Source organism: Seriola dumerili, unplaced genomic scaffold (genome assembly GCF_002260705.1).
Source record: "Seriola dumerili isolate Sdu_G_001 unplaced genomic scaffold, Sdu_1.0 BDQW01000105.1, whole genome shotgun sequence".
NCBI classification, from domain to species: Eukaryota; Metazoa; Chordata; class Actinopteri; order Carangiformes; family Carangidae; genus Seriola; species Seriola dumerili.
The window spans coordinates 2,389,577-2,414,542 of NW_019174360.1; the positions used below are offsets into that span (position 1 = coordinate 2,389,577).

Below are 24,966 nucleotides of genomic sequence, written 5' to 3' on the forward strand. Positions count from 1 at the left end.
CTATAATATCTCCCCAAGCCAACTAGGTAATGTCAGGGAAAGATATTGGTTGTGGCAAATACTAAAGATCAAGAGGTGAGAGGTGTTTTATTGACCTTTCACCTTATGGATATGAAATGTCATCACTTCATTTTATTCTCATAGACATTAATAGACAATAGATTAAAGACATAAATTGTCATAATTAGTGTTTGAATTTGTGAGTTATGGCCAAAAATGTGTTTTGTTAGGTCACCACGACCTTGACCTTTGACCTTTGACCACCAAAATCTAATCAGTTCGTCCTTAAGTTGAAGTTGACATTTGAGCAAAATTTTGAAGAAACATCTTTTCAGGCTTTACTGAGATATCGTGTTCACAAGAATGGGATGGGCGGACAACCCGAAAACACAGTGCCTGTCGCCAGGGGCGGAGACATAAAAAACACCTTCTTGTCTCTAGTTCTGATCTGATTCAAGTTCATGCTGACTTTTTACAAACAAGCCGAGAGCTGACTGACAGGTGATGATTAGACAGTTTTACTTTTCAAGTGAAATCTCAACACACCTCTGTTTGAACTCTTTTTCACCTACTGATGGATCAAGGAAAATCCCAGCACTCATGTACTGACACACACACACACACACACACACACACACACACACACACTGTTTTCTAGTAAGTAAATCTGGCAAAACCTGTGAAGCAAGCGTACAGTAGAACGAGACTAAAGGTGTGTTTGCAAGCTCAAAAAAAAAAGAGAAGTGTAACAAGTGGAGGAATATTGGCGGAGGTTTGACTTTAGTTTTGAACAGGTGTCACCCTTTTACAAAGGTCACATGTGACAATTATGTAAGAAAGAAATGTTATCAGGCCACCGAGGTTTCTCATCCACCTCAGAGAATGCAATTAAGCACAGTGAATGCTGTTTCATTTTTCTGAATTAACTCATGACGCCGTCTTAATGCCGTCTTGGCGCAGGCGGCGAAGAACAACGACCTTCTGCACTGCAATCAGATAACCTTTTCTTATGAATTTTCAGCCTCACTCTCCCAGTACCTAAATGAGTCACATCAACGAAGGTCAAGCATGGAAAAGCGGGAGAAAAAAAAAAGACAAAAGACAAGCCGGCACACATACACGCTTTCACATGCGCCCCCACGCACTGAGACTACATTAAAAGGCACTTTAAAGTGGCGTTTGACATGTGGAAAAAGCACAGATCCTCTGTTCTGCTGTATGAGACAAAGACTTCTCTGCCTCAACAGTTATTTTTTTTTATCTGAATCGTATCAACTGCACACTCAGTGCTGCTGAAGTGACTCCACTTGGGGAGGGTAGCCACTGTCTTCTCTGCTTGTGGATTGGTGGAAATCAAAGCAGTATTTATCCTGAATGGTTCCAAATTGGTGTTAAATCTTATAAATAAGTTCTTTATTTTCCAAGCAACAAGCAACAGGATCATATTCAGAAATATCGCAAAGCATAATAATTGAAGGGCCCTCGAGTGAGTCCCAAGTGCATGATATCAGTTATTGTGTGTATAGAGTATCATCACATAAATACATGGACGTTTACCCATCTTGAAACTCCTTGTCACCGTGTCCCGAATTGATTTATGCTCGCAGTGATGTTGAAATGATTACAGTGTCTGGGATCTTGAGGCGGACTGATTAAGAAACTGTCTGTGCTTTTGTTTGGGCTTCTTCGGAGCCGGCCCCTTTCTCACTTCACATGTATGTATGTTTATTGAATCAGAGTATATGGCAGAATGAGGTGTCAAGTAATCAGTGTCATCCTGAATCAACCCCCTTCTGCGACCAGTACATACTGCATAAACATACTGTATCTGTTGTTAAATTCATCGTATAGAGACAGACCTCCGCCTCATTAAGTTCAAGGAAGTGTTAGATATTTGCATAACAAGCTCTACTTATGCTACTCTGCACTTCACTACATTTTAAAGCACATAAACAATATTGCACTTTTTACTCCATGACATTTATTTGACTGCTATAGCTACTAGTTTGCGTTGCGTGAAATTATCTGAAGTCAGATGGTCCCGTTGTCACCCTGTGAAATTGTCAGTAGCCGAAGCGATTATTTATTAACATAATATCAACATTTAATTTTTTAAATATCACGGATATCGTCAATACCGATTTGTCTTGTAGCTCTACTGTGCATCTGGTGATAGTGTTTGCTGTATGGGTCAGTTGCAGTATTAATAAAACACTTACTGGTTTCAACTGATAACTGACTGTAGGTAAAGTGGAAGAAAACAAGACAATGGGGACCAAGGGAGTAACAACTAGGTTAAGTACCAGAGGGAACCAGTAAATTACACTTGTTAATTTCAGGCTGTGTTATGTAAGATTTTCCACACAAAACATCTGACCTGCTTTTTAAAAATATAATGCATTGTTCAATGCACATAATCTCCTTCTTATTTAGTCTGTAACTGAGTCTTATTTTCAATGAAACAGTCTGACATTGCAGTAAGAATATTCCAACCTGTTTTCAAAGGAATATTACCTTGTTTCAACTTTTGAAAGACAGTTTTTAGGACATAATCATGCACAGAAATGCTTCCATGAGATTGGAGCTTGTGAACAAACTGCTAGTAGTTCAAAGTTTCTCTACCTTAACCAAATATGAGATAATACGAAATGGTTTATCGCTCATTATAATGTAGTTGTAAACAGGTATGAGGGCTTTTCAATGTTTTCATTGATTATATGTTCATGCAGCAGCCTCCATTTATGGATATATCTGCTTACTCCATCACGTGTTATAAACCATGTATTAATTGACAGCCGTGAGTTCCCACCCCTAACTTTGGCCTCCTCCGAAGGCCGACGCCTCGTCAAGCACATTAGAGGGGAATATCTCTGCTGCCGGGCTGCTCAGTGAGTCTGGCTCACAGTCTGGCTTGACAGCACCTCTCCAAATTAAGACGTGCTTTGGAGCATATTCCAACTAGAAAATATTAGAAGGCATTACACACTGTAGCTGTAAGTACAAGACGTGTGGGCTGCTTCTGTTCACAGGTTTCTCACTGGCGGTCTTCACCTTTCCGGTTAATTGTCAGTAACAGTAATCTGAAAGTAGAGTAAAACAAATCCCCCAACAGAGTCATGTCAGTTAGGAAGGATTTAGAAATTATGTGGAAATGTGGAACTGATGGAGAACTTAGTAAATGTGAGAACTGACAGCTGAGGAGTTTCACCTAGAGGCTGCGTCTGACACCGCGTGAATTTTCCTGCGAGATTCCTGTGATATCATGTCAACGCCAGATGCCTGAGAACGTGAACAATATATGTTTTAGGGGATGTGACGTTTGCGTTGTGAGGATAATGATCTTCGTTTGCCGATTACGCAATTTGTCACAATTTGATTTTAATACTGTGGATTTAGAAAGTAACCATCCTGCTATTTTTAGTGTGTGCATTAACATTAACATGCAAATTTATAGATATAGGTGTATTTTCTTAAAGGTAAGAGTAGGAGAAATCATTTAAACAATCTGGTTCATATTTTCAACAATTTCATGATAAAATATGTCTTTTAGTGGATTCAGATTGGTGCTTGTGAGAGAGTCAGTATCCTTCCCTCCAGTCCTTATTGTAACAGCCTCATCAATGTACATTGTTTATCTGTTCTGTTTTTGTGTGTTTTTCACACACAAACACAAGATCTTACTGCGATTTCCTGGATGAATGAAGGTTAAATCCAAACCACTGATCTTAAATGTGTCTCCACCCTGGAATCAAACCGATTCTTTAACATGACTCTGCTAAGTAACCCGTAACAGATTTCCAGACATTATCAACAGGGCATAAAGCAAAAATCAGCAGCGAGTATTGGACAGAAATGAAAGGAGAAGCAGAGGGAGGGAAACACAATGATCCTTTTCATGTCTAAGAGTCTCCTCTGAAGAGGGATGGAGCCTTTGATGTGTCTTGCCTTCATGTGTGTGTGTGTGTGTGTATTTACACATCATAGACAGATAGGTAGTCTTGCAAGTGTGTGTGTGTGTGTGTGTGTATGTATCTGTGTTAGTGAATCCGTGTGTGTGTGTGCGTGCTTGTTTGTGTTCCTTGTAAGTAAGTGTCCTCGCCGCAAAAATAGCTTCATCTGTCTTTTGGGGACATAGGTAGGGCCGTGACGTTGTTCAATCTCTATGGACTCAATTATTCAGTGAGTCCGTCCCCGGTTGCTGTTGTACTGACGAGGTTTAAGTGCACGTAAAGGTTGGGTCGTTTTGTTGGGAAGCCAAAAATTACAGGGGATAAATAAAACAAGAAAAGAGGCTCAAGTCAAGGGTCCAGCATGCACTGATTTCCCCTCCTGCTTTCAGGACTCTCCCATTCATATTCACAGCCATGATTCAAAAGCAAATTCAAGTTTTTCAACTGATTTACCTTTAGCATGCACTGACGGGCTTTCAGATGTATTTTAAAGAGCCATTAAGGAACCTTTCATGCGAAAACACACCTGTTTTATCAACCTTAGTCACACAAGTGGAGCTGCAGGATATAGAGAACCCCATCACCACTGATGGAGACGGCAGGAAACATCTTTACTTACAGGAGAGTTGAAACTTGAGAAAAAAAAATCATAAACAGCTGCTTTGGGCTCAGGCCAAGAAAGAATTGGAGAGACTATTTTTACAATCACATTACATTGGAAGTGTGATACATTTTTACTTTAATAGTCACATGGATTTTTTTTTTTTTTTTTAAATTGAGCCAAGATTTTAATTTCAGTCCTTTTACAAACCAGAGCAATGAAACAGTTCCAAACTCTTTTCACTGTATTTTATTTCTTCAATTGCTAAGTGGAAAAAAGCTGATTTTTTTTTTTTTTTTTTTTAGCCGTAATCCTGTACGCACTATGTGTACATTCTTTTTTTTAACATCTTGAAAATAAAATGGTCAATACTGATCAATACTGACGGCTTCATGTTGCAGCATTATCAAGAAAAAGTTCAATAAAGAGTACAAGAAGAATTTAAAACATGTTCTCGTGCTGCTGTTGTCCAAGTCCCCAACACAGCCACAAAAGAGACTGTGTCACAATAATTACAGTGTTGATTACTCGCTCCTCGTTTGGAGAAAAAACTGTAAACAAAATAAAAATGCTCCGCGCTCGATCACGGCAAATCAAAAGCACGGCTGTGATGTATTACCGTGGCCTGCTCTGTGTTTTGGGTCAGTAAAAGCATCTTGGAAATGTGCGTGCTGACTAATAGATGCAGGATCTGTGTGCCAAGAAGACTGCCAGATTGATGGTGTGCCAATGAGAATAATAATCTGTCCCCTCCATCTCTGACTCACTGTCCCTTCTCTTTGTCTTTCTCTTTCATTTAATTATGGAATGATAAATGTGTTCATTGTCGATATGTCGGGGACTCAAGTATCGGCTAATTTGGTTGGCTTGTCTTTGCAGAGGACGACCTTGATCACAAACCTGGATGAGGAAGGATTTGTGGAAATAATAAATGAAAAGGAGTTTCTGTCTTCGCCAGCCGAGCCTCCACCAGCAGCACAAAATGAGAGTAGGGGAAATAAATAAATAAATGAATGAATAAAAAGAAACTCAATAAGCAGACGTGATCAAAGAGGAGGGGAAAGAAGCAGAAAACAGTGTTTGGAATCACTCACACAGAAGTTGTACTTCAGCGGGTTTATCAGTCCAAACAATAAAAGGCACAAAGGAAAGCTGTTCACACTCACACACATACATATGCACACACCCACACACCCACACACACACACACACACACACACACACACACACACACACACACACACAAACAACAACACACACACACACACACACACACACACACAGGCAGAGTGTGCAAGCACAGACTGCTCCTTTATCTCCGACCAAGAACACAGACTGTAAAATCGTACAACCCAGACACACACACACACACACACACACACACACACACGATACAGACACACAGCAGCTTTGAAATATTGCATTTGTCAAACAGGGACGTTTTCTCTTGGCTCGGGATGACATCCCTTCAAAGATTATTCATGTAAACACATTTGTCAGGACTAATGTAGATGGCTGCCTGGGTTAGGGTTAGGCCAGTGCTTTACAGCAGAGAGCCACAGACAGGCTGGGGAAGACAGAAACTACTGACAGGCAGACTAATGCGTTAGTCAGCTTTTGTCTTTTCATGGGATTTGTTGATAATAACAAATAACAGATTTACCATCAGCTGTATGGTGATTAATTAGTGAAAGCTAATATCAATTGCCACCAGTGAGAGTTGTCATTTTAACCAGCAGCTGCCACCGGAGTGTTTTATAACGCTACTCTTTGCTAAGGAGAAAGAGAGATGAGGTTAAAGATTTGATAAGAGCATCAGCGCTTTGTGAATCTGTCCATTTTGTGTCAGGACTCACTCCATTGTGCAGAAAATTTTCACATCCACATGCTCTAATTTTCACATATGCTACAAAATGTGAAGCCCACCACAAGCAGCCTATAGTTGAGAGACAGAGCAGCGTGTAGTAAAGAAAGGATCTGCATTTGATTGGCTTTATTTTAGCTGATGTGATCCTTTCAAGGTTCCAGATATTATAAAGGTCTCTGTCCATGTGTAGTTTGATTATAGATCAGGTCTAGGTTCTATATTAATACTGTGAAAGTATCAAAGCCTCAGTCCACAGAGAAATGCGCACAGCCTGTATTAGAAACCTTGTGAAAATTAGAAGCCTGTGTAGAAACTGAGCCTTAAAACCAGCCGTCAGGACTTCTGGAACTTTGTGATGTCACAACAAAGCAGTCACCAAGCCCCGCCCCCCCGGACCCACCATCCAAACCTTGTAGGATTTGGTTTCTCTGAGTGTTTTTACCTGAAATCTGCTATATTTTTATTGGATCACTCACAAATCAGTCAGGCTCAGAGCCTCCTCTCTTCTGATTGGCTCACTGACCTGTTGTTACTAGAGCTCCAGAGAGAAGCCTGAGAGAGGAGATGTGAAACTACACTGAGATGGTTTATTGTTCTTAAAACCACAAACCATCATCATGCTACACATAAATTATAAGCAACATATATCAATTTAATGTGCCTGTGGAGATATAGATTCTGAGAGAAAACTTCAGTGTTATAAGCCTGTTAACTTTCTTTACAATAAATCTATAAGACGTATTGAAAACCTATGTGAAGTGTAACCTATCCAGTGCACCCAGTGACCCCACTGCAGAACACATTCTGTCTCCTTGCATCTAGATGAGCTTTTTGCTGTGTGTGTCCACGCATACAGTCTGCTATTTCCCAACACTGATCTTCATGTACTTCATCAAACGTGGCCTTCAATGGCCAGCCATCTCACCTCTGAGAGAAAGGGTCACAGCACATCTTTACATCATTAAACCCTTAATTTGCTGCCGGCGAGGAGCACTAGATAAAGCATCTGCATGGGTTCTACATAGTGACATGATGACCAATCAAGCCTTGAGCGATCTCCAGTATCTATATAAAAAGATGTAGTACGTTTTCTCTGTGAGTGTGATAGGTAGCCGAGCTGCGACACGGCTGTCAGGCAGCCACAAATAGCAGGCCGACACTTCCACAAAGGTGAAAATGATCTGCTTTGACACTTCAGTTAGATGTGAGCACTGAAGAGCTCTCTCTGATGTTTAAAGGAAGTATTTCTCCTCTGGCTAAGAGCAGCAACTCATGTCCAGTGATGAAAACGCTGTAGAGCGCAGTCTATTTTCTTTCATATTTAAAAAGTAATTTCCCTAAAAGACCAGTAGTTTTTAGCAAACGTTACTCAAACTGCAGGAAGTAGTGCATTTATTGGGGACTATTTTCAGCTGCGGATTTATCCACATTTGGTGCTGTAGTGAGTATTCAGTAGCAGGACGGTGTGTGTGGCACTGACCCAAAAGAAACTATAGTCTGTGTGTGTGTGTGTGTGAGTGTGTGTGTTCATGGTAATAAAGCAACATGTCACTGAGTTCAGCAGTGGAGCTCGGAGCACAGAGGAATGAGACATATCAGGATTTGGATATTACACTACTTGTAGGATGTCTTGTAGTCAATGCCGACTTTAAACATAAGACATGAAACAGATTTAAAAACTTAAGATGGATCTAAATCTATAATTACGCACAAATTACCAGAGGTGAGGCCGCTTCTTCTGTGAAGCAGAAGTTCCAATCTTTTACTTGCTGCTGCTTTCTGCTTTATATCATTGTAAACTGAGCATCTTTGGGTTTTTGACAGTTGCTTGGCAAAGACAGGACATTTGAAGAGGCCACCTAGGGGTCTGGGAAGCATGTTTCGGTGTTTGTATCGCTTGTTTCACTGTATTCAAAAAAATAATGATCATTAATTGCAGTTCAAGGAATAACGCAGTAGTTTTTAAGGTTGATTCTGACATTTCTTGATCAATATATTTAAATTTGACAATAATAAAACAACAAATGGTTCTAATAATTTGCACACTGGGTTGATAGATACTGGCATGCTCAATAGTAGAGCGGCAAATTCAAGATGCCGCCCACTCACTGGCTCAAGCAAAGATGACAAGAACATAGTGTTGTTGTCAAAGTGCGTCCATCTCCGTCAGTTAATTTACTGGCTGTGTTATCTGAGTCTCCCAGCACCAGCTATAAAAGCCCGGCACTTTTGCTTGACTTTAATGCCGCTAATGCTGTTTAATCACTCAACCATTCATCACAGTATGTCCTAAATTACTATCAGCTTCATTTGGCATTGCATCATCTCAGCCAGTGCCCATTACCATCGGTGCAAATGAAGAAAGATAATGTGTTTTGTTCAAAAGGCAGATGAGAAGCTTCCTGGAGTTTGGCTTCGTCGCAGCACTGGAGACAATCGCTTTGCGTGGGTGTGTGTGTGTGTGCGTGTTCGTGATCAATATGGATCATGAATCTAATACACCCTGGGGATTTGACCTGGTTTTCTAATGGGGAAGTCACACAGACACTGGGATTCACACACACACACACACACACGCAAAGTTCAGAGAGAGCGAACCCGCTAAATGGAGGTCTCAGGACACGATGGATTGGACTCGAGTGAGAGGAGGAGTGCAGTGCAGTGCAGTGTGAACGCGGAGCTTTAAAAGAAGAAGGCCAGGCTGAGCCAGGCCGAGCCATGCCAGGCCACACTGAAGAAATCAGTTGTTTTCTCTCGGACAACATTTCCACAGAGAAATGGATAAAAAAAAAAGAGAAGAAACACAGAGGTGAATAGAGAGACAGAGATAAAAGAGCTGTGACTTTGCACTAATTCCAGAGCAGTCAACCCCGGAGGCGGCTGGAGATTCACAATCCACTGACCAGCGTCCATCGTCCCTGACAGGGTGAAGCCAATCAGCGCTTACACAGAAGAAAATCACTGGAATGTCACAGCGGGATCCCGTTCTCCACTGAAACAAAGTTAGGGCTCCCACAGCGAGGCGAGCCCAGCCATGCCCCACTGACCCACTGCAGGCTGCAGGAGTTTTTAATTCACAACAACTCTATTACTGCTGATTGTGTGTGGAGTCGTCCTATTTTCTGGAAGCTGCACTCACTTCCTCTACAATTTAAACTTAAGAATAAATATTTGAACACAGGCGAAGAGTAGATGATTTGTAAAGATGAATATTTGCAGTACAAATGTAAAATGTAAAATTATCTAATTAAAAAAAAAAAGAGGCTAGAATAAACATTTACATAGCTAGTTTCAGTTAGAAATAGAAACAAGGACATCCTGAAAAAGCTCATCTCTGCCAACAGTTTCAAAGTGTTCTGAATTTAGAAATGGGAAATTAAGGGGGTAAAATACAGTTTCTTAATCCCAATGCATGTAATTCCAAGAGTTATGTCCTGTCGGTACTTTGCTGTTGTTGTAAATGATGCAGTATCTGTCAGGCCTTGTTTTAATTCAGTGTTGTAGCAGGGATATGTATGGCTTAGCAATAAGGTGAATATCCAAAAAAAGCAGCAGTAAAAGTTTGGGGGGGGGGGATTTGGATTCAACAAGTGGTGGCTGCCGACTGGTGCACATGTTTTGGCATCAAGATAACTGGTCCGACTGGCCCCACTTCTTTCTTTAGTCCCCACCATGGGTGTTATTTTAACCAAACAAAATCTGCGTTCTTGTGCTTCAAATCAAGCTTATTATTCTTATTTTTAAAAGTTTCAATTAAAGTGCAAATTATAAACGGCTTTATTATTGGAGGTGAGTGAAAATGCTGCGTTGAGATTGGGCTGTTTTTGAGGGACTAATGTGTCCTTGTTCCTGTGCTGCACCTCTGTCAAGTGCTGCACACAGCGGTACTGTGGCACTGTTCTTAATTGTTACACAGCTTCGTTGAGTTTGCCAGTCTGATTGGCCAGTACAAAGTAGTCTAAAGTCTGTTCAGACGTCTCTTTCATATTCAGCCACGGGCGTTTTGATGATTTCTCTTCAAATCAGTTCACTTCACCAGAACGATGTTGCTCTGTGGCGCACACAGTCCTGCTTTTCAATGTAAGTTTCAGTTCTGTAGCTGTAGTTCGTAATAGAAGGATTTTATTGGTTTGATCTGTAGCTGCAACTGATTGATATCTTTAGTGAGCACCCATGTAATAAGGATCCTGCAGGAAGGAAGTCATCATGTTAAATAAGCCCCTTCAGTGTTATCAAGAGCCTCCCTTTTAATTGCTGAATCACCCCGCAGGGATCTCAGCTGGAATAATGACCGGCTTGCTATACATTAATCTTTCATTGTGCAAATCACAACGCCCAGGAGAGAGATGACGTTCAGTTGTGGAGATATTTACTGTGTGCCTTCTGCTTTTGTCAGACCTTCGTAGACTTATGGTCTATTGTATTGACAAATGTATGACAAAATTCAGTTTGTTGTCATTTCGTGTAGTTATAATCCTTCAGATTATCATAAAATCAAGGGGGGGGGGGGGGCTTCGATGGGCTTCTTTGCCTGGGGTCCCCCAGAGTGTAGGATTGCCACTGTGATTTTATTTTATAGATTCCTATAGTCCTATACAGAAGTTACATTTACATTCAGTATTGACTCGTTTTTCCATTTCATTTACAGGAAATTATTCCTCATGTAATTCAGTTTACACGTTATCACACTGTTGTCAGCCTTACTGTTTACTGTTCACTGTCTTTACACCGTGTCAGAGCTGTATTAAGTTACTGCTATACACTGAATTAAAAGCATAACCGCAGTGGATTTGTCACAGCGGTTATGGTCGAGTTCGATGGAGAGTTGGAGGTGACAGTCAATTATTGACTGACTTCACTTTAATCAGAAACACTGCTCTGCTGTATTTCTGACGCAGTAGCTACTCAGTGACTGTTTCCCGCCTCCACAGTTCTGGGACCTGTGGTATTAAAACCGCATTTGTTGTTACCACGGTAACCGTGGGTATCGCCACATCAACCAGGACTGAAATATTAAGGATTGTAACTTGTGATGGAAGAAATATTGAGATCTTTTACTGTAAGTAAATATACTTAAAGCATCAAAAGTAAAAGTACTAATTTCTGGCCCAGTATAATATATATTATGTTACTGGATTACGTCACATTAAAGCTGCAGTTGGTAAAGGTGAGGATAATTACTTTATGTAAGAGCATAAAATAGAAATACTCCAGTACAAGAAGTACCTAAAACTGTACTTAAGTGCAGCACTCGAGTAAATGTACTTGGTTATGTTCCACCATTTGTTCCCCTCTCTCTTTTTCTGTCTCTCTCCCTCATGTGAATTAATTAATAATAGTTCAGGAGAATACAACCAGTCACACAGTCTACAGCTACTACAAAGTCCACAGTCTTTACAGAAGCATCTCCTGTTGGCTCCTCAACGTCCACAGAAGGAAAACAACTATAAGTTCAACTACACCATTTGGCATCCCAAATTGAATTTGCCCAATTGCACTTTGGGAGGAACCCTGAATGTCCTCTGCTAAATGACTGCATAGTAATTCATGTCAACTGATCAGTTGGTATATGTTCCACTATGCCAAACATTTGTCTAACAATAACATGATGAACAGACTTTTTCTTACTTGCCACTAGATAATAAATTGCATTATTTTTGCAAACTAATAATAACATAATACAAACATAATAATTTCTGGCAAATAACTGTAATAATAACATCAGATTGCAGAGACATTGCACATAATGCACAGGAAGGAATCAGTGCAGCACAGTGGTTCGTGCAATAATTGAGTGTTTTTTGTCATTTAATTCTGAATGTGCAGATCTAATCTTAAATAATGTACATTGCGGGCCTGTGCTGAAAGTAGAAAAAGGCTAAATTACTTTTATATCTGGAAATATTTAATGTTGCCTGGCAACAGTCGCAACTCGGCATCTGGTGATCTGGTAAGTTCAGAGATAAAGCGCTTTAATTAACGTGTCTAGCTCAGTTAATATTGGCAAAGCAATAAATTTATGATGTTTTGGGGGAGAATTTTCAAGCATAGGAATAAATACAATATCAGAGCCTATAGAGAGCAATTGTACAGGCTCTTAGCATTATACATAATGAAAGACTGCATTCATTTAGTGTAATGCACTTCACTCAAAGCCTCACGACAGACTGCTTCTTCTCTCACATGTCTGAAAAGTAGCTGTTTTCTCATCACCACTCTTTCAGTTTCAGCTTATCGTATATTTTATGGCATCTGATCAGGCCTTGTATAACAAAATATACATTGATTTATATCCTGGTCTCCTTCCAAAACCATTTTTGCCCCGTAATCGAACTTGTTCAGAAATTTCCAAATAAGAAATACTGTGAGAGGGCTTCTCCTCTCCACAGAGACACAAGCCGCTGTCTGATTTGATTGCAGGGAGCTTTCCGAGCAGAATTTCTATGGCTCATCTGAGTTTTTTAAACTCGCTCATTTGCTTAATCCAAGCTGATCCACAGGATGTGAACAAAGAGTCCACACCTGTTTTCCCTGTCTTTCCTCTGCCACCGAAACAGCTGGTGAGGCCCGCATGACCTCCCAAATACAGCGTGAGAAATGGCAGCACTCATGTATGATGATGCTAATGTGAGACAATGGACAAATGTGTGTGAGTGTGTGTGTGACTGGGGAAGGACAGCAGGTGAGAGAGAATGCTTTAACTCACCATATCGATGGATGACACAGGCCCGATGCTGTTGACATATATGCCCACATCGATGACTGTTGGTTTCACTGCAAGAGCCAGAAGGAAGACGAGTGAGTGATGGCAGCTGCACATATTGTAGGTGGGACACATGTGAGATTTATACATGCAATCTCTTTGTTTTGTTTGTCATCTGGCAGTGTTTTCATCCTGCAGTTATATGTGACTGAGCCTGCAGTGTGTCCATGACGAAGAATCAAACCGGTAATCTAGTTTAAAACAATGATTGTCATCATTCACGGTGTCACCTTGACACAAAAAATGAATCTATTTCCTTTTCGATGAAGGCAGAGCCATTCATCCATCCTTCGCTTTTGAAATCACAAACGCTCCATCGTGCTTCCTGGAGCAGTTGCTGTGTTACCATGGCAATTAATAGCATTTCCAGTGAGTCTGTAGGATCTTGGCTAATTTTGTTTGGCAACAATATTTGAGTTGGTTCTAGGAAGCAAAAATTAATATGTGGAATCAGATATGTGGAATGGAACCAGCCCTAAAGGATCCAGCTAAGTTTCTTTGTTTAGTTTCATGACTGTTGAACAGAAAAAAATGATGTCTAACAACACTAAACGTGAAGATGCTTGTAGGAAGAGGCAGAGAATGTTTGCTGTTAGTGAACAAACATTTCATCAAAAATTTATATCATGAGTTTCATGCATTATTCTGGCTGCATGTGTTTTTTTGTGTTTGTGTTTAACACTTATGTGGCGATCTGGTTTTTACTAAAAGAAAATGTTGCTTTTTCATCATGAAACTCCATATCCTTGTTTTCTTTTTTCCTATAAATGACTTGTTTTCTCAGAATACACACATACACCACCTCCACAAATGAACTGAACGTCCTTCAGTTTTCTATTTTTTATTACCGCACAGAGAACTGGTGGGTTTTCTTCTCACTACTTCTCCTGAAATCTATAGGAAACACACACACACACACACACACACGCACACGCACACCTGATAGGTGGTGTTTAACATGACATCAGGCTTGCATGGCCACATCATCACCTGTGATCACAGTGGGTGTCAGTGTGCCGGTCGCTTTCACACATTCATGTTCGATTGTAACAGCTTTTACCATCAGAGCTAGTGTCAGCGGTGCTTTGTGTTTATTGAAAATAAGCAAATGTTAGCACGCTGACATATGTAAATGGTCATTTTGAGCATGTTTGCATGTTAGCATTTAGCTTCACACGCCGCCTCACAGAGAGCTGCAGGCTCTGACAGCATATTACAGCAGAAGAACAAATGTCTTGCGCTGAGCGCTCTGCATTGTTCAGCTCAGTATTTACCACTCCTTAACTCCTGGTGCCACTGTCCAAAATGGCACCACCTTAGGTAAAATCCTCAGTTCATCCAGCGTTCATGACTGTCTGTGCCCGCAAAGGTCACTGCAGCTCGGGTAAAAGTTCAACAAATGTAAGCTTTCGGCACATCCCCACCCCACTTAATGTCTTGTCGCCAAAAAGCATTTTCCATAACCTGTAATATAAATGAGACATTTGTAAAACTGTTGACAACCTCGACCTGTAAACATGGTCAGTTATCTCTCTCTCTGTTATGAATTTTTAATTGTTTTATATTTGTAAACGTGTCCCGAGCCTAGAAAAGTCAGTCTTATTCATCACAGTGTAAAGTCTCTGGGCGGAGCAGGAATGCAAGGGAAGCACTAATCTGCGTTTGTAGTGGGAGACAGATAACACAGAAGCAACGGAAGAAGCAAATACCAAACAAGGGTTAATCTGTTTCGTGACATTCAATCCCCTGAATCAAGCTTAAAAATATTTTCCACGCACCCTTTCTGTCTCACTCTTGACACCACAGGATGATGAAATGCTGACATTCACACACACACACACACACACACACACACACACACACACACATGATTGTCTCCCTTTTGAGCGCAATTGAATACAAAACGACTGCAGAGCCTCTTTCAGACAATAGTGTAAATGCAGGTTGATCTGCGTTGGTTACAGCACATATTATGAGGTTAAGCGCTGAGCATTTGTGAGAGCTCTTGTACGTCTAGCCCCTGTGAGATGGTGTAATAGTTGGTTTGTGTTATCGGCCAGCTTATCGGACGTGTTTGGAATCTGCTGCCTGGCTGTTATATGATGGGTGAAGCGAGGAGGGCAAGTAGCTATTGATTGTAGTTTTGTTTGCCAAAGGTTAGAAGTTCTGCAAAGCGGTGTATTGTCAAAAAATTCTCTGTGGGAACTGGAGTCTTTGTGAAAAAGACCACAAAGAAGTTAACTCAAGGGTGTTGGCTGCATTGTGTGCACAGCCTGTATTTCAGAGATCCACTCGCAGCACTTTAGTGAGTGTTTAAAGGCAGGGAAGATCTTGTTTCCTCTTTTATCTGCACTGCATAATTAAATTATTAAGGTTTCCACAGTGTCACACTGCAGCGTTGTTGCTGCCTTGCCCTTATTAGATATCAGCCTCACTGCAGACTCAGATTACAAAAACTTCAAAGCCCAAACAATTATGATCAACTTTGCATGTTCTTTCCTGGAGAAAAGGTGCCTGTAGCAGCAAGCTTAACCCCCCCCCCCCCAGCCTTGATCAGTGTGTTCGCTATCCGAACAAGAAGAGTCTGTTGTTTTACAGAGCAGTTTCCAGGTGAACGTCTGTGCCAGAATGAATAAGATGCGGGTTGATGTTGTGAAAGAAAAAATGTTTCAAAATAAATCTTTTGAGCACAAATTGAGGTTAATAGAAAGGTGAAAATAGAAGAAACAACACTTGAAATTGACTTTAATTTGAAGCTGTTACTGTTGCTATTTGGATGTCTATAGACAGGAGCACTGTCAATTAAGAGGACTAAACAGATGGCAGTTTGCGTGTAATCTAATAATGTTGTTGTCACATGTCAGGGGAAAGAGCTACTTAATGAATCCATGACCCATATTACGTTCATTTCAATTGGTCTTTATGGTTCACTGACATTGAAGACTATATTGCGAAATTGTCAGCATCTTCACAGTCATGTGATTTTCGAGTGCTCTGTGGTGTAAGTATGAATAAGAGTGCTGAAGTGCACGTGGGTGTGTTCATGTGTGCATATCTGCCAGTTATGTCCCCGGGGACCTGCTGTGCTGGGCCACTGATGCAAGCAGTTTTGGTTGGTGAAGGCCTGCTGGGAGGCGTTGACTCAGTTCCAACAGCATGTTCTGCTCCACCAACTGGACAATGAGGGACAACAATGCAGTTGTACTTTTGAAATTAGTTTTTTATTTATTTATTTATTTATTTTAAATCTGTATTTCAGCTTGAACTGTACCCACAGATACTGTATGTTCTCTGTGATTTTTACAGTGAATGCTGCACTTGAGCATCCAGTTTGAACAGCGTGAAGCTGATTGTCCAGGCATTGGTGCCCATACATCCTACATACTTCTTTTGTGATCCACCATCAGCTTGACAGTTGTGTTTTTAGTGAATTATCTTGACAATTATTGGATGGAAGGCCATGAAATTTTGCACAGAAACTCATGGTGTACGGGGGGGCGGAGTCTAAAGTCTAAGACATTAAAGGTTCGCAGAGGATGAAGCAACTAAAACATGATACTTCTGTATTATTTTAGGCCTACATGCACAAAACAGTGCAAGAATAATAAAAAATCTGCACCACTTACGAGGGTGTCATCAAAAAAGTCAGTGCTGTCCCACACAGCTACAGCGAACTGTCAGTAGCAGATGCTTCAACAAAGTACAGACGTCCACTTTAATGATGACTTTGAGCACAGACAAGACAGAAACTGAAAGTCTGCTCACTAATTCATCTGTTTGTGTTGACAGGACATCAACCTGATATATGCAGACAGCTGCTAGCCAGCGTTAGCTTTCCGACAGGGACAGACTGAATGAAGCAGAATCCCACACGCTGCTCACTCGACTTCCACGGCTTCATATCTAGTAGCCAGAGATAAGATGTCCTCAACTAAGTCAAACAGATCAGTGTGCAGTCTTTTTTCAGTCTGCCCCTCTCATAGATGGGATCTTTAGTTGCTCCAAAATAGCCAGACTCCACTAGCAACCCCAAGTCACGACAGTCCTGTTCACTGCATCAGGTCCATATGGACTCTAACCATTCATGACACGGTTTACAGGCCTGTTGTGACTCAAGGCGCCTCATACAGCAGCTATCATCTGCGTTACTCATTGGATCATTCAAATTAAAATCCTTTTTATTAATTTTATTTTTTGTCCAGCCCTACGAGCCACTCCTTTTCACCTGCCATGGAGGCTGGAGTGCTTGAAGGAGCTTCTAGCTCAACTCCGGTTCAATTTAAATTATGACAGAATAGGAAGCACCACTACCTACACTACCCTCCTGCCTGGAGGAGAAATATTTCCGTTGCTTTTAATAATTTTCAGTCACTGCAGGATCTCCTCATGGCTTCATTTGGCTCACAATCAAATCTTTATTGTCCATTTGGGAAAATCTGGCATTGAGTGCGAACAGAACAATACATACTCACAATGTACAAATTATAGAGAAATACATGCTGCATTCATTGTTCATTCAGCGTAACCAGGGGCTGCAGTGTATTCCAGCATGCACTGGGAAACCCCAGGACACACTGCCAGTCTCAACACCACACAAAGACAGACAGAGATAAACATTATTCACACATTTAGGCAATGTAGACTAGTCCAACTCATCTGCATTTCTTTGGATTATGTGGCAGAAACACCTGGAGGAAACCTCGGTGGCAGCGCGAGCTACTGTCCCTCCTGTGGGAACTATTTACAGTGGAAAACTGTGAGACCACAGAAGTGGAGGCACCGGGTGGGAAGCTGATCTGTTACAGCTAAGCAGGTCTGCAGTGTTGAGAAACTGGGACAACCTGAGGGGAATTGTCCTTAATTTACACCACAGTGGATAATCACAGTGGACGATGACGCTCTGCATCTCCGTGAGAGATGTTTTGCGAAGACATCAGTAGATTTCTTTACCCGTGCAACTCAGACAGGAGCAACTACAGTCCAGTGTTTGTGGCCCTCCTTCACTCTTTTATTTTGTTCTCCCTTGGAAGTGCAGCTCAGTGTTTGAACAAACATAAGCATCACAAAAGCTGAGTCAACCTGACATATGTCCAAATAACACATGGCGGATTCATGTGTGATGGTGCATAGGTAATGATGACGCTGCTGCAAAAGAGAATATTTAGGACATATTTCCCTCTGTATTGTTGATTTCTTTTTATACTTTTTTGAGAGCTTGTTTTGCTCTTTCATCTCTCAGAGAGGAAAAATAAAGCCAACTTCTAATCAGCGTGAAAATAAACTAAACATCTATCTACCTATCTCCCTATCTATCCATGTGTTAACCCAATTTTCCACATCTAACGGCCAGACTATGATCCACTGAGGCCAGATGAATTCGTCTTCCTCCTCCTCATGTTGCTCATCCTCCTCGTCTTGCTTTTCAGAAAAGCATGACAGACCCCATGTGTATTATCAAATTACCCCGTGGGTCTTGATTAAGAAGAAATGGCTTTTATGCCTGCTCGGCCTGGCTGGCATGACAAACGCATCACGCATTGTCAGCCCCGGCAAAATACACGCGTACATGCAGACGCACATATCCCAGCTGACCATTCAACTCCCATATGCTCCATGACCAAGAAGTACTGTACTGGGAGTACTGCAGGCCTCAGTGGGCTGTCAAATGCTATCCCAAGGGTTAGCCTCACATCTCGCTTTCAAAATAAATGTGCTGTAAAATAATTCATCATTTACTAAAAGTAATCTACAGGACTTTAGGACTCCAAGATGTTTGCCTGAAGTGATTCCATCAGAAAACACAAATGCCTGCAATTATTTAACGATAAAATGCACCTACTATTCAGTATGTTTGACTATCATGAACTATCACTTTAATTGAATTTTGACCAGTGTATTTACCTGCCACAGATTCCGGTTCGGTGCTCTCTCAGTTTGGAGAAGCACCGGCACAGAAGCTGAATGATGTGCTACTGTTTAGGGGACCGTCCACAAAAACATGATGTAGCCACTTTAAAAAAAAGAAAAAAAAAAAAAAAATCCCATCAAAAAAGTCCAATATCAGTTGAAGTGCACGCTATATTTAGAATATTGTCACCGCTTTATCTTCGCACGACATCAAACGTCAAACAGCCCTGTGCTTGTGCGTAGGAAAACAGTGGCTCAACGGTTGAGAGAATGAAGTTCCAAAGGAAAGGGGCTTCATATCTTTGTGTAAACCCTCCAATGGGAAAATCTCTGCCACATAAACTAACTTCTGTCTGCCTCCTTGGAATAGATATTGAAATATTAAAAAATATAAAATTCACCTGGATTAGCCCGTTGGACTTCAGCCTCTGTACATTATCCCCTTTTAGTCACAGCTATTGGTCATACAGTTCAAGTCAGTTATGGATCCCTGAGAGTGTAGTCTGCAACGCACTATAATCCACCACTCCATACTCTCCTACAGCCCATGTCATCCACAGTGATCACACATCAGGTCATGCATGACCAAAGGAAATGCTTCTGGATAAATACAGATTTCAGTCAACACACAATAATGATTAACTGACTGTAGACACTAAAGGGGGAAAAAAAACCCAACTGTTCTTATCTAACAAGCTTAAACAAATTCCCTCAAACAGATTTCATTATAAGGATGAAACGAGAGCTAGTTAGACTTTCATTCATATGGAAAAACATTGTTCCTTATAGAGCTGTAGAACTTGAGGGATTAAATTTTACGATGAAAGAAAAATACAACTTATCATTAAAGGTAAAACAAACTATGGTGCTATTATTGCAAAGAAGTAAAAGTAGCCTACCAGTACCTCTTGAGCTCACTAATGAACTAATCTGAATGAATTAAATCTAATTTTTTTAGTCTGTACTAAAACAAGAGAGTGAAAATGACAAGTTGTGGTGACAAAATGTAAGCTAAGCTAGCCGTCTGCTGGCTGTAGCTTCACGTTTAAGGTACAGACGTGAAAATGGTATCAATGTTCCCATCTAACCCTTAGCTAGAAGCAAGCTAAGCTAATAAGCAAACTGTTCCTTTAAACGACGGTGTAATCCTTGGGCAATACTGTGTGAATCCCTGTTGATGTGAGAAGGCTGCAGACAGGAGATAATATAGTCACAACAACCATAGGACTCCCTAGAACATGGACCAGATCCCTCACCGGCTTCCCACCACTGATCACTGCCAATTGTGTTCAGCTGGGCCAAACGGGATGCAACTTTGCCAGCAATGCAACCCAGACCTGCCACTGACATTTCAATCAGTTCTTCCTTGACTCACTTAAGTTCAGTTCATGTTGAGCTCAGGCTGCCGAGTTAAAAATGTCTACATTTTTTTCTCGACTTTACCTCGTTAAGGTGCAACATTATGCAGCTGCTGCAGGCCTATAGTCATCAGTTAGTGCTGTAATTATAGCCAAGTTTGCCATAATAGAACTCATGTAAATATGAGCTGACAACAGGAATATTTGTGTCAGCCCTCTAGTGTCAGCCCCCTAGTGGTAATCACAAGTAGGCCATGCAGCCCTTTTTTGTAGGCTCCCAAAACTCCCTTTTGGCATTATAGATTGATTGAAGCGTGTCAACACAAGAGCAAACTTGGCAGTGAGTTGGTTTCCTTTTCTCTTCAAAATCTTTGAAGGGAAGAAATCATTACTGGTTGATGACAAAATGAAATACAATAAGTAGAGGAGTCCAGTAACTGATGTGGGCATTCAAATTAAACAAGTGGACACTTCCAAAGAGCAAGAACATGCTATGCTATGCATATTTTATTTACCTCTAATTTGAATATAACATTAAACAACATGTAATCGGCATGGTGTTAAAGCTGAGTTGTCATAAGTGTCACAGGTCTGCACAGTGGCACCTAATCTTTATGGATGTGACTGCAGCAGCACCACTTGGGAAGAAACCTCTCTTTGCTGTCTGTTCCAGCACTTCTCAGCCGCCATGGCGCTGCACCACACGTTGGCAAAACAACAAATTCCCTAGGCACACACACACACGCACACACACGCACACACACAAATAGTTGATTACAGAAATGTTGAAATGTCAAAACTGTTGAGGAGCGCCAGAAAACACAAACAGAGCTGAAGGACTTGACTGATTTAGATAAGAAGCTCTCTAAACCAAGTTTTAATGATCCAATAAATTTGTTAGATAATGGATTTATTTACTTAACATTTCAGCAAAATGTCAGGGCACACTTCAGCTCACACCATTTCACAAAGGTTCATCTCACAACGCTTGAGAACCACAAGACAATTAAATAGAGATACAGAGGTGGAAAAAGCAGGTGGGCAGGTTTTGTTTTTCCATTCACACAATGCATTTGAAGACTTAATGAAATATAGACCCCTCTCTAGTTAATGATTTGTAAGCATGTGGGAATGGTATTTTATATCATCATGCCTGTAAATAGGACGGACAAAAACTCCTGTAGTCCAGTGCAACACCATGACCTCAGTCATAAACATGTAATATGTAAACAAAAACACAACATTACAAACTTGAATTTATGAGTGGTAGTGAATTGCAATAGACTGTGTAGGTGTGCATAATAAAGTGGCCACTGAATGTATTTGTACCACAATCATAAGAAAATTAAGCTTAATTAAATTGAGCCCAAATAGAAGCGGTGTAATTGTTAATGTGAAAGTAATAAAGGATATTTCAACAGTTACAATATTGTTTATCTATAATTAAAAAAAACAAAATGCTATTAATGAATCAGTGGAACATATTGTATAGTTTATAGAAAGGAAGTTGTAGGTAAGTAGGTTGTGATACTGAAAAACAAAAGCTCTCGTGCTTTTGAGACGGGCCCTAACTTCATTCTTCGTCAGTTTCCAGGCTTCAGTATCAGATCCTGAGGTAAAAATAACAATGAACATCAGTTAAGATCTGCCTCACACTGCACAACAACAGATGAGATCAAAACTGATGAAAAGGTGGATGAAGCTGGCAGAACGTCTGAATATTGAACCTTTATAAGGTAACTATCAGGCTGCACCTCAGTGTTTTCAGTCTATATCTTCTTTGTTTACATTAATGCAAATCTGCATCATGGAAAATCATGCTGCTTTGGCTATTCCTGCTCACGGTGTAACCATGGAAACACACAACAATCACCTGGATTACTCTAATACTGCAGAAAAAGGCAGAATCACTTTTTTCTTTGATTTCTGAATAGATTCATGGACATTTATTGTTGCTCGACAGCTACATCCAATCCCCACAAGATATAAAAACTTAATCCATATGACTTGTTAAAGAAAAAAACAAATCAACAACCTCAATTTAAGATTAACAGCCAGAGATTAAAGTGACTCATTTTTAGAGTGAGTGTTCATTAGCATCGAAAGTTGTGAGTAAAGTAAAAAAAAAAAAGAAAACGAATAGAACTAGTAATGTTTTTCCTCTTTCCCATTTTCACTTGGCTTCAGTCTAATGCCACAAAATGTAGTTTTTTGGTTCATCCCACTGGGATTAAACTCAACCAATGAGACTATTTCTGCCTCCAAGAAATGTTTAAATATCTGCATATGGTGAACAGCTGCCATCTGGTTCTACAAAGCAGGAAGCAGCACGAGCTAAAAATTATTTGCAAATGCTATTTGACCCACATCTGTACATTTCAGCAGTTCCTCACTCCAAGGACAAGCTGCAGCGAGCCATCTGCACCGCTGAGAGCGACTGCAGCTGCAAACACCCGACTACCGGGGAACTGTTGCCCTTCAAACACAGGTGAACTCTACTGCCCAGCACGAGCTGTATCATTTGACAGCCTCACATGTGGCAGATACAGTAGATCCGGCAGTAGAAGCAGTGAAGCTAACTATAATCCTGAAAACACACGGGATGTGAATACTGCCTAGTTTGATAAATTCACTGCTTCACAGCAGAGAGAAACCAGGAGAGAGGTTGTGATAGAGGCTATTCTCTATTGTCTGTAAAAAAAAAGTGTATTTCCCCCAAACTGGAAACAAGGTGCGTACACAACCCTGACAAATCAGCAACTCAAAGTGGTGGCTATGGCTATCTTCTTCGCAAACGATTGCTTATTTACACATCCGGCAGATACAGAGCAACATTATCATTCATTTGGAATCATGTGTCTGGCCTTGAGATGACTGTCAGTCCAATATTCCCTCTCGTTTAACTCTATTTTCTCTCCTGTTGAGGGACATTTCTGGCTCTTCAGTTGCTAAATGCTTCGTTTTGTTGTTTGTTGTGGCTAATGTGTCTGTCTGCTGTTTGGTGCTGAGCAGGTAGTGTACGGTGGGCGCTTGAAAACCGAAGAGTGAAGCTAAACAGTAAAGCTGCTGACCCGGACAGCTGTCAATGAGATGAAACTTGCTATACAGCTCTGAGCTACAGATCCAGATGGTAACACTCTGTAGCTTGCACGTTGTTTTTACATTTTCATTTGGTACATTGCTATTATTGTTTTAAGTAGAAACAAAGCAGTTACACTTTCCCTTCTCATTTGCATTGATCTGCTGCCTTTGAACAGGGATGTTCAATATCCAGCCAGCTGCAGCTGCACTGCGCTCCTAGCTCTGGATCCTGTGTATCTACTTGAATGCATTTAAAGCAGAATATTATTGTCTCACATTTGCTCAGCAAATCTTCCCTGTATAAAGCAATATTATTTAAATTGAAGAGTGCGGCTTCACCGGGTGACCCTCCAGGGTGTGTTTTATTACACACATGTCAAAGGAATACTCATCTTGTTCATTTCATTGGACACAGATAAAGGATAACATCAGGTGTTTCCAAGGATTTGGTGAAAAAAAAAAAGAAAAAAAAGAAGCTCATATATTCCTTTTATGAACGCATAGTCATGTAAGTCTTAATGAAAATACTTTCCCATCAGACAGATATTGACCTGCTGCGTAGGTGTGAGTACAATGCCTGTGTGTTTGTGGTTTGAGTATGTAGGTGTGTGGGGGACTGAGCGAGCACATACTGTACTGTACCAGATTGCATTCAGCTCCCTGAATCAAATATAATAGATCTGGGAAAGGAAGGTATTTCTCTTCCCTAGGAGGTTTAATGAGAACCAGGCAGAGGGAAAGGTCTCACTGCTTATGAATGGCCACCAGGCAATCTCACAGCAAAACAGGGGATGGGGCAGGGGATGCTCGTTAAACACAACCACGCACATTTATGCACGAAATAAATTATCTCTTAATTCAATTTCCGTTACTTAAATAACAATGAAATAATCGCAACAACCTCTTATACCAGCTAACACTGGCGTGTCATCCATTTATTGTATTAATTACTCCGTGAAGTGGCTGCATTTTAAGTGAATGTGACTCACATGCCACTACACGGACATTAAAAACTGACTTTTAAGACTTTGTTCACACACTGTTGAAGATTATGGTGCAAATAGATGCAAATGGAAAGCTTTTGGCTCAGCTCAAGCTAATCCCAGGATACTGTGTTAAGAATCACAACGGAATCTATTTATAATAATGCTAATAGGGCTTGGACGTCTGCCATGACAGAGGTTAATGCTATAATCTCGTTGAAAGTGGTGGGGGGGGGCAATATTAGTTGCTTTAGTCACAGACACCCAAACCATTTTGTTAAACTGACATAAGATTGGTAAAGGAGGGAAGTCCTCAGTGACTAATATTTATGAATTTTCCACAAGCAACTTTGTCACTTTAACACGAGGAAACAAAAATTAGACACCCGTCACAGCTGGAGACAATCTCGAGATTTAATTAGACTTTGTGTCCATCAGGTAAACAATGAATTATGC

At 40.7% G+C, this 24,966-nt stretch overlaps 1 protein-coding gene across 1 annotated transcript in view; it reads right to left on the reverse strand.

Annotated features, from left to right (window-relative positions):
- Positions 1-24,966, reverse strand: part of LOC111222716 (gamma-aminobutyric acid receptor subunit gamma-3-like) — a 73,774-nt gene that overhangs the window by 37,205 nt on the left and 11,603 nt on the right. Inside the window, exon 3 of the mRNA XM_022746535.1 lies at positions 13,125-13,192. Within this exon, the coding sequence (XP_022602256.1) occupies positions 13,125-13,192 (68 nt within the window). The remainder of the gene's footprint in view (positions 1-13,124; positions 13,193-24,966) is intronic.